The following is a 9,736-nucleotide window of genomic DNA, read 5'->3' as shown; positions in this document are numbered from 1 at the left end:
ATATTAACACTCCCCTTCTCAATATATCGTTGAACCCATTGACACCAAGTAGGGTCGAAGCCCTTCATACGCATAGTTTGCTGTAAAAAATCCCAATTAACTTTATCATACGCCTTTTCGAAATCAATTTTAAAAAGTACTCCATCCATTTTCTTCCTATGAAGTTCATGAATGGTCTCATGAAGAATTACCACCCCTTCTAAAATATGTCTACCCGGCATAAAAGCAGTTTGTGTTGGCTGTACAACATTCTCTGCGATACCCGTCACGCGATTTGTCCCAACTTTCGTGAACACTTTAAAGCTAACGTTGAGGAGGCATATTGGACGATATTGCTGGATTTGAGTAGCATTCTCTTTCTTAGGCAAGAGAATAATCGTCCCAAAATTCAAGTGGAACAATGGCAGCTCATCATTTTGAAAAGCAATAAACATCGCCATGAGGTCAACTTTAATCACATCCCAGAAGCGTTGATAGAATTCAGCTGGAAATCCATCAGGACCTGGGGCTTTATTCTTTTCCATTTGCGAAATAGCCTCAAAAACCTCCTTTTCAGAAAATGAAGCCGTCAAAATACTATTTTCTTCTGCAGAGATCTGAGGAATATCTTGTGTCATAGACTCATCCATAACACAAGTATTCGGAATAGGAGGCCCGAAAAGAGTTTTATAATAATCCGAAATATAGTTTTTAATATTCTCTTGGCCTATAATCGTTCCCTCGTCTTGCTCAAGTTGGAAAATTTTCTTTCTTCTATGCTTCCCATTAGCGATTAGATGAAAATATTTGGTATTCTCCCCTCCTTCCTGGACATGCTTAACTTTAGCACGTTGAGCCCATTTAGATTCTTCATCCCGACGGAGTTTGGCGATAGCGTCCTGAGCACTACGCAAGGCCCGTCGCTCATCCTCATCAAGAGGAGCAGATTCAGCTTTACAATCAAGAAAATCGATGATGCTAAGAAGGTGCTCTTTTTCGGCCTTATAGGACCCACAAAGGTTTTTCGCCCATCCCCTCAAAAACTGCCTGAGATGCCTAATCTTATTTTGCCACACCTCCATCGGGTTAGAACCAGAAGTGATAGAGGCCCACTCACGAGCCACTATCTCAGCGAAACCATCATAATTAAACCAAGCTAGTTCGAAGGAAAAGTAAAATTTATTCCCCTTAAAGGGGAAGAACAAATGTGAAGGTTCATCTAGATCGGGCAGTGGCATCGCCTGATTGGACAAATATTTACCCCCAAAGCTGTGTAAGTCACCTAACCTCATCACGGTCTGTACTGCTCGCTTTTAAGCAGAATAATACTGTGAGCTTACCTTGTCGGCCCAGGCGGTACGAGGCTTTCTGGGAGAGAGAAGAGACCCTAGCTGAAGAAGTCAAATTAGCATGGGAGAGTCACAGTCGTCCAAGTGATCTGGGGAATGTAGCTGTAAACCTGTCTGGTGTAATGGAGTGTTTGCAATCCTGCAGCAAGAAGACAGTCGGCTCTGTCTCAAAACGCATTGAAAAGCTGAGAAAGAAGCTAGAAAATATAAACAGAGGGTTCCCACGTTACAACCATGATGAAAAGAGAAATGTAGAGAGAGAGCTGGACAGTTTACTTGAGCAAGAAGAACTATACTGGAGGCAGCGTTCAAGAATAAATTGGTTAAAGGATGGAGACCGAAATACAAAGTTCTTTCATCAGAAAGCCACTTGGAGAGCAAAGAAAAATAATATTGATCGGTTAATTGGAGAAATCGGATGGTAGTACGACTGAAAATAAAGATGAGACGAAAGATATGGCCACTAACTTCTTCAGGGATCTGTATACGGCAGACAACCATGTGCAGCCTGAAATAATAAAGGATTTAGTGCAAGCCCAGATTTCACATGAAATGAATGCAAAGTTATGTCCGGAATATTCAGATGATGAGATTGGAAATGCTCTGTTTCAAATAGGATGGATTCCTAGCAAGGTTCTACCAACGACATTGAGGAGTCTTTAAAAATGATATTATTTCTGCGGTAAAAGAGTTTTTTCGCTCTGGGAATATGTCAGAAGGTATAAATGACATGGTAATAGTGTTAATTCCGAAAAAGAAAAACCCAGTGTGCCTTAGAGACTTTAGACCTGTAAGCTTGTGTAATGTTATTTATAAAACAGGCTTCGGCCGCTACTTCATGACATCATTGCCTATTCATTAGTGCTGAAGAAATAAAATTAAAACAGTGTTGAACAAATATGAACAAGCTATCGGACAACTTATTAGTGCTGACAAATGCTCATTGCTACTTGGAAACAAATGTACGGAAGCAGAAGGTCAAATAGTGACATCTATCCTGAATATTCAAACAGTGGGTTTTGAGGAAAAATACCTCGGCCTCCCTGTTCCTACCTACGCTGAAAAATACTCGTCATGTGGTGCAAAGGATGCATTAATAAAATCAGTGATTCAAGCCATCCCTACGTTCCCTATGAGTGTGTTCAAGTTCTCGGAGGGGCTTTGTGAAGACTTAGTGAAATTAACAACAGATTTTTGGTGGGGAGATGAAAATGAGAGAAGGAAAATGCATTGGATGAGCTAGGATAAAGTAACGAGAAGAAAGGGACAAGGTGGTATGGGTTTCAGAGATTTGCATCTCTTTAACCAAGCTCTTTTAGCTAGACAAGCCCGGAGACTCATTGCCTTTCCAGATAGCCTTTGCGCAAGACTTCTGAAGGCAAAATACTACCCGCCAGAGGAGTTAACAGACACCGCCTTTATTAGAAACCCGTCCCCGTGCTGGCAAGGTATTATGCACGTCCTTAAGCTTCTGAAAAAAGGCATCGCATGGAGGATCGGAAATGGGAAGAAAGTGAGGATATGGAGAGACAATTGGATACCAAGAGGAGATATGAAAGTCACGGCAAACTTGACGCATTCAAGAGTTCGCAAAGTAGAAAAGCTCATTAACCAAGATGATCGGTCTTGGAAAGAAGACTTGGTGAGAAGAATTTTTATGTAACATGATGCAGAAGAAATTCTCAAAATTCGTCTTCCTAAATTTGAGGAAGAAGATTTCATCTCATGGACTCCAGAAAAGCATGGAATGTTCACTGTACGGAGTGCATACAACTTAGTCCTTGATCTTCGCTCAAAGACTCCTCCAAACTCAAGTACAAATCGGGATGGTGATAGAGGTTTGTGGAAAACTATTTGGAAATCAAAGGTTCCACCAAAAGTAAAAAATCTTTACCTAGAAGCTTGCTACAAATAGCCTTGCAGTCCAAGAGAACACAAGCATAAGGCTTTCAAATGTTTAGCCCACCTGTACTATTTGTGGTATGGATGTAGAATCGGGATATCATGCCATTATGAGTTGTACAAAGGCAAAAGCACTAAGACAAGGTCTCTCTGAAGTTTGGAACCTTCCACATGAGTCTGATCTTGTTTATACCAGAAAAGAGTGGGTTCTTGTATTACTAGACAAATTGAACCAAGAAATGAGAGACAAAATGATGTTCTTATGGGGTAGGGCCTGGCATCATAGGAACAATTCAATTTTTGGTGACGGTAAATCCTCTATTGACAATTCTATTAGCTTTGTATAGAATTATCTGCTTACTGTGCAGAATTTGGCGAAAGGAAATCTCAAAATTGATAGAAAAGGCAAGGCAAAGATGGACCAATCCGAAGATATGGTTGGAGCGGCTTAGCAAGGAAGCAAGTACTTGGAAGTATCCTGGGAGAAACCCCCTCTTGGCCGGGTAAAATGTAACGTTGACGCAAGCTTTTGTTAATGAAGAAAAGAGTGGCTCATGGGGTGCCGTTCGGTATGTGATGTGATTACCCACTGTCAGACAACAGCTATGGGAGAAGCCATTGCATGCCTGGAAGGTTTAAAGATGGCACTAGCAAATTCAAATGCAAACATTATTGTTGAAACTGATTGTGCATCTATTTTGGAGGCGTTTAAAGATGGTAGATATGATCGCTCTGAAGTTTATCTGATTGGGAAGGAATTCCACTTGCTGAAACCTCCGGATCGATGAATTACTGTCTCTAAAGTGAATAGGATTTGTAACAAAGTTGCACATGGTTTGTGTCAACTTAGCCGTAATGTGTTGTGTAGTGGAGTGTTACAAGGCGCGGTGCTGACCTGCGTGTCTAAAGGGGCTTTGGATGATTGTAACAAATACATTATTAGGTGATTAATACACATCACATTTTAAAAAAATGGTAACCCGATAGAATCAAAAGCAAATCGTACAGATAAGAGGCCTCAATACTGCATTTTCTAGAAGACCGGTCCCACCGACAAAGTCTGACATTCCCAAATCACAATGCTGCACTGGCTGATCCAGATAGTATAATCATCTGGTCGTATGAGTCAAAACGCCACCTCCCACATCTTAGTCTAAATTGCTGCTTGGCTACCTAAATGATTATGTCTAAGCTCTTGGACCTCGGGTGCCTCATATTTGCATGAACATGTAAGAGTAATTAAGTAGGAGCATGTGTTTGAAGTGTCATGTGGAATTAGTCCAAAAAAAAATTAAAGAAAGTGAATTCCTCCTTTGCATACCCTAGATTCCAAACAACCAAAAAGAATACATTCTTATAGAATCTGGAACCAAAGAGGAAAGAGGGCCATTAGAGAATCGGTTTCAGTGGAATCGAGGAGATAATTTTTAGAAGACAAGCTTGATGTACAAGACATAACGGGGTGGCAGCTGCGAGATTGAGGAAGGCGAAGAAAACGTTCTAGACCGTTGGATTGTAAAAAAAGATTCGATATTTTAAACAGCGTGACCGTGAAAGTAGTAGAGTGTTGGAAAGAAGTCCTGTCTATCTAATCGTCGTTATATTTTCTCTCCAGTCAGTTATAAAAAAGCCCAAGGAGAATTAACTTTTTGATTTTTTTGTACCAATTTTCAAAATATAAAGGCCTCGGCAAAGCACTCCTTGCATTGGGCTAAATGTTTGACAAATGGGCCTTCTTGTCTATGGACGCAACTGGTCAAGACATGCTATGGCAGCCCAACTATCGAACCAGGCCATGCCACTAGGTGGGCTGGCCAATCCAGCAATTTCTTCTCTTATTAAACGGAGCGAAAAAAAAACAAATAAATCGCGGAGTTCCCGACGCTCTCTCTCTCTCTCTCTCTCTGCCCGCATTCCCCAACCCAATCCTCGACGCCGGCATCGGCGGCGGCGCCGCCGCCCTCCCCGGGAAGTATCGCTCCGTTTCCGCTCCCATCCCGCCTCCTCCCCGCGCCCGAATCGCGCTCGCGCCTCAGATTTCGCCCTCCTGCTGCCCCCGTATTCCCCTTTTCCTCCACGATTTCGGCTTGGGTTCGCGGCTGGCTCGTTAGGGTTCCGATTCGCCGGGACTCGACCCCCGACTGCCCCGATCGGAGACCGCCGTCGTCGCCTCGGAGCGCGCTCGGCCGCGCCTTCTTCATCTTCCCCGGTACGGAGGAAACGTTTGGCGGTTTCCATTTGATCCCCTCTCCATTCCGCCCCGATTCCTCACGATCGTGACGAGTACCGCGTGATTTAACTTCGGTTTTCCTCGCCCGCGTATCCCTCACTCTCGATGTGTTGCTGGCGCAGGTTGAATGGAGGAGCACATGTTCGGCGGCGCCTGGGGCTCGTTGCCCTACCCTGGCTCCAACGCCAACGCCAACGAGAACCAGTTCATGTTTGATGCCAAGGCCGCCCCGCAGCAGCTGCAGCTCTTCGGGAGCAACGCTGGTATGATGATGATGATGTTGATCATTCCCTTGTGCTGCATTTTCATATGTATGTTCATCGCTTCGTCTTGTTGTAGAGTTCAGAGTTAGAGCCTAGGCAGTCCTGTAGGATTTACTGAATGTTCTTACCGAGATGAGCAGATACGTTACACCAATGCTGCAAAGACACTTGTGCATCCCTACTCCCTGTTGTTTGTTGTTTGTGGTTGCTACAGTCGAGTACTTTATCGGTAGTATAAGCTGGCCACGTTTCAGATGTATATTGCATCAGTATGTGCAGAGCATCAGAGTTGAGCGTAGGCAATCCTGATCTAGTAGCCGGATTCACTGAATGCAGTAAGCCGGTGCTGGGCAGACATTGTGTGTCCCTACTCATAGTACTCCCTGTTCTTGGTTGCAGTCATAATTTTGTACCTTATCAGTTGTGTAGGCTAGCCATGTTTCAGATATATATATTGCACCATTATGTATACAGAGCATCGTATTGCATTGTTCCAAGTTAGCATTGAACTGGTTCTGGCTATTGTCTAGTCCAACTCATTTTCTTTGATGGAATAAAGGAATTTCCCCCCAATTAGATGATCTTTTGACTGAATCTGTAGGGTAGGCATAGTGGCGTTAAACCTTGTTTACAGAGCTCAATTGTGTGGTACCAGGATAAAAGGATGTTCATACCTCAGGTGCAAGGTTTATTGAGCTGGCTTGTTAACGATCATAATTTTGTAGTATTACCGTCAGTCTGCAAATCATACGAGATTGGAGCCGCAGATATTACTCTATATATTAGTATTACTCCTTCAAAACTTACCATGATAACCCCCAACTGCTCTCTGATGAGCTATTTTTTATCAGCTAGTAATGTGTGGGATGTCAATATTAATCCATTATTATTCAGGCATGTTTGGAATTCATTCTATTTTTGAAGTGCCCTATTAATCTATTATACATTGGATTGTGCCTAAAATGATAGCATTTTGCCTGATGAGTTTTGTGATTAATTTTATTTTGAGTTGTGATGGTTTTAGCAAGTACAGTCTTCTTGCTGCCTTGCCTTTCAGATATGCATTGGTTAAATATTTATGTGCCAAATTCTTGCTTCAACGCCTTTTTATCCTTGTAGTCTTGTTTTTGGTTATCCATATTGACTTCATTATGAATGAGCCAGCTGATTAGCATATCTACCTCCAACAGGAGTGGCTTAGGCAGTTTGCCTTCTTGCATTTCTTGCAGTTGCCACCAGTGGTTGTTATAATCCTGCCGTGTGATGCACAAATAAATGCTTCGATGTTAATCTTTTTATCAAATGCATTTCTTGCAGTTGGCACCAGTGGTTATTATAACTTCAATGGAAACAATAACTTGTCTGTTATGAACCAAGCAAGAAAGACAGGCAACTATACAGTTGATGAGAAGCAGCTCAAGCTTCAGATGTCCTTGAACAACTATGCTGACGGGTTAGCATGTACTGGTAATTCAAGCGTTGTGTCTACAGGGCTGAAATTGTCCTATGAGGATAATGAGCGTAATTCTTGCATCACATCTGGTAGTGGAAGCATGTCTTTGACTAGCACAACGCCATTTGTCAATGATATCATGAAAGAAATGGAGAAAGGAAACAAAGAGATTGACCATTATTTCAAAATTCAGGTAATATTTTAATCTACTTCACTGTCGACCAGTTTTGAGGTGTAATTTTTGCTCAGATACTAATGATAATATTTACTGTCTGGACTTGCTTATGTTTTTCCTACCCTTTAGTTTATCATGCAAACATTAGTTGATGCAGTTTAGTGTGGAATGTTCAAGTTTTAATTTTGAAGTTGGTGGCATCACAACTAGTCACTTTCTAACCTTGTAAATGGTCGGTCTTCATACTTCCTGATTGTCAAATATGAAATATATTGACATATTTCAGGCCTTGTAATCTTTCTTCTTTGGTCAAATTGTCCATATAGAAATTTATAATTTGTTAGACTGTTACTGTATAGAGTGATTGCAAGGATATGGAAGATGTCGTGCTGGTTCCTTAATGTTGCATATGAGTGGTCCAAATGTCATAGGCTCTGGTGGCTAACACACACTTGTTGGTTCCATGGTCAATCTCTTTGTTTAAAGTAACTCAACTAAGTCACATATGTTTTTGATGGTTTTGTTCTGCCTCTCTGTCACAGATGGAACAACTCAGTAAGCGTGTGAAAGAGATGGAGCAGAGGCGGATGGTTTCCTTTCTGGCATCTCTGGAACGAGGAGTAGGAAAGAAGCTGAGGGAGAAGGAACTCGAGGTGGAAGCCATGAACAGGAAGAGCCAGGAGCTGAACGAACAGATCAGACAGGTCTCCATGCAAGTCCAGTCATGGCAGTCAGCGGCGATCTACAACGAATCCATCGCCAGCAGCCTGAAGAGCCAGCTGATGCAAGTGGTGGCTGACCATGCCAACCGCACCAGGGAAGGCTGCGGCGACAGCGAGGTGGAGAGCGCAGCGCCCGGCCAGAAGAACGACATCAACGCCGCCACCCCTGGAGGCTTTTTCGAGTCGAGCCTCCTCCTCAGAGGCAAGAATGTCGCTAGCGGCTCTGGGCCGGCGGTGGCAGCTGCTTGCAGGTGGTGTGGTGCAAAGGAGGCGGCGGTGCTGGTGATGCCCTGCCGCCACCTGTGCCTGTGCGTCGACTGCGAGAGGGTCGCTGATACCTGCCCCGTGTGTCACTTCCCCAAGAGTGGTAGCGTCGAGATAAACATGTCTTAAGTAAACAATCTTATGTGCGTCAAAATGGACTGTGAAGCAGAACAAGTGTACATAGATATAGTATATCCAGTTGCTCTTGCCTTACTGTCATGATTCTGGCTTGGTCTTGCAATCAGTGGCCCTAAATTTTTTGATGGTGGAGGAAGATTTTGTCTCTTGTAGAATGATCGATTGTTTTTTCCCAGATCCTGTGAGAAACGAGAAGATTGTTCAGAAATCATGTGGTTCCGAACATTCTTTGGAACGGCATAACCGATAGAATTGTCAACTTTCCCACGACAGTTACAGGCTTTGAGCAAAAAGGTGATGATTATATTACTGATTATATCTTTTTTCTGTTGCAGAAGCAACCAAAAAAAAGGGAATCAAATATGAGCAGACACGCCGTGCGTCATGGGACGTTGCGGCAGAAACAATGTGAGGGTCACCAGCAAAGCTAGCTAGGCCAGCAGCACACGCAAGGCAACGTGCAACGCAGGGGATCGGTGCTGCTGGCTTTGCCAGCGGAAATTGGGTCGGATGAGTGCGTACATACCAAGGCATCGTCGGCACACCGCAGGTGCGGTGCCATGAGCCATCTGCAAAACCAAACGGTGCTGGTGAGGTTTCATGATTGACACCTTGATCTAACTTGAGAAAGGTTTCAGCCCATGGGGATGTGTAGATGAGCCAAATGCAATGTGTCTTCTTGTCTCTGGGTGAACCTCGACCGTCCGGTGAAGAAGATGATCGGCGGGAACCTGGACAGATGGCGTGGAACAGTAACAAGCCGCGGGGTTTTTCTTTTTCCCGCTACTAGGGTTGCCATGTGGCATTGTGCTCTGTCGGAGGAGAATGTCACTGCTATGTTTCTACGAAAAACAAAATCATCTTTCTCTGTTGCTCCACTGCAATCATTTGGCCGGCTCTTGAGAGGATTGCAAATGAAGTGGGAGACGCTACCGAGGAGAGGAGCGTGATTGCAAAGAATCTAACCGTGGAGCTACATCACCGATCGTCAATCATGAAATGTAGCATCACCGTGTGCCACCTTTGGTTAATGTGAGTCTCTTTAGTTAACAAGATTCTAAATAACCTAGGATGGCACTAGCATGTTGTCTTAATCCTACACTACACCATACCAAAAACTACATAAAATTCTACTATGTCTATATCACTATATGAGGCAAGCAATGGGATTTTTATTTCATGTATAAATGAAGGAGCCTACAGCGGAAAAAGGATCACCGTACTACAAATTTTAAAAAATGGGAATCAACGAGGGATGCAT

At 43.3% G+C, this 9,736-nt stretch overlaps 1 protein-coding gene across 1 annotated transcript; it reads left to right on the top strand.

Annotated features, from left to right (window-relative positions):
• Positions 1 to 5,236: 5,236 nt before the first annotated feature.
• LOC124686352 (E3 ubiquitin-protein ligase BOI-like) lies at positions 5,237 to 8,794 on the top strand. Its single transcript, XM_047220317.1, has 4 exons — positions 5,237 to 5,439; positions 5,583 to 5,723; positions 7,041 to 7,369; positions 7,894 to 8,794. The coding sequence occupies exons 2-4, from the start codon at positions 5,588 to 5,590 to the stop codon at positions 8,464 to 8,466; spliced, it is 1,038 nt and encodes a 345-aa protein (XP_047076273.1). The 5' UTR covers positions 5,237 to 5,439; positions 5,583 to 5,587; the 3' UTR covers positions 8,467 to 8,794.
• The last annotated feature ends 942 nt before the right edge of the window (positions 8,795 to 9,736 follow it).

The sequence above is a fragment of the Lolium rigidum genome, chromosome 2 (assembly GCF_022539505.1).
Source record: "Lolium rigidum isolate FL_2022 chromosome 2, APGP_CSIRO_Lrig_0.1, whole genome shotgun sequence".
NCBI classification, from domain to species: Eukaryota; Viridiplantae; Streptophyta; class Magnoliopsida; order Poales; family Poaceae; genus Lolium; species Lolium rigidum.
Note: the sequence above shows the minus strand (reverse complement) of the source record. Positions and strands in the feature narration are given on the sequence as shown.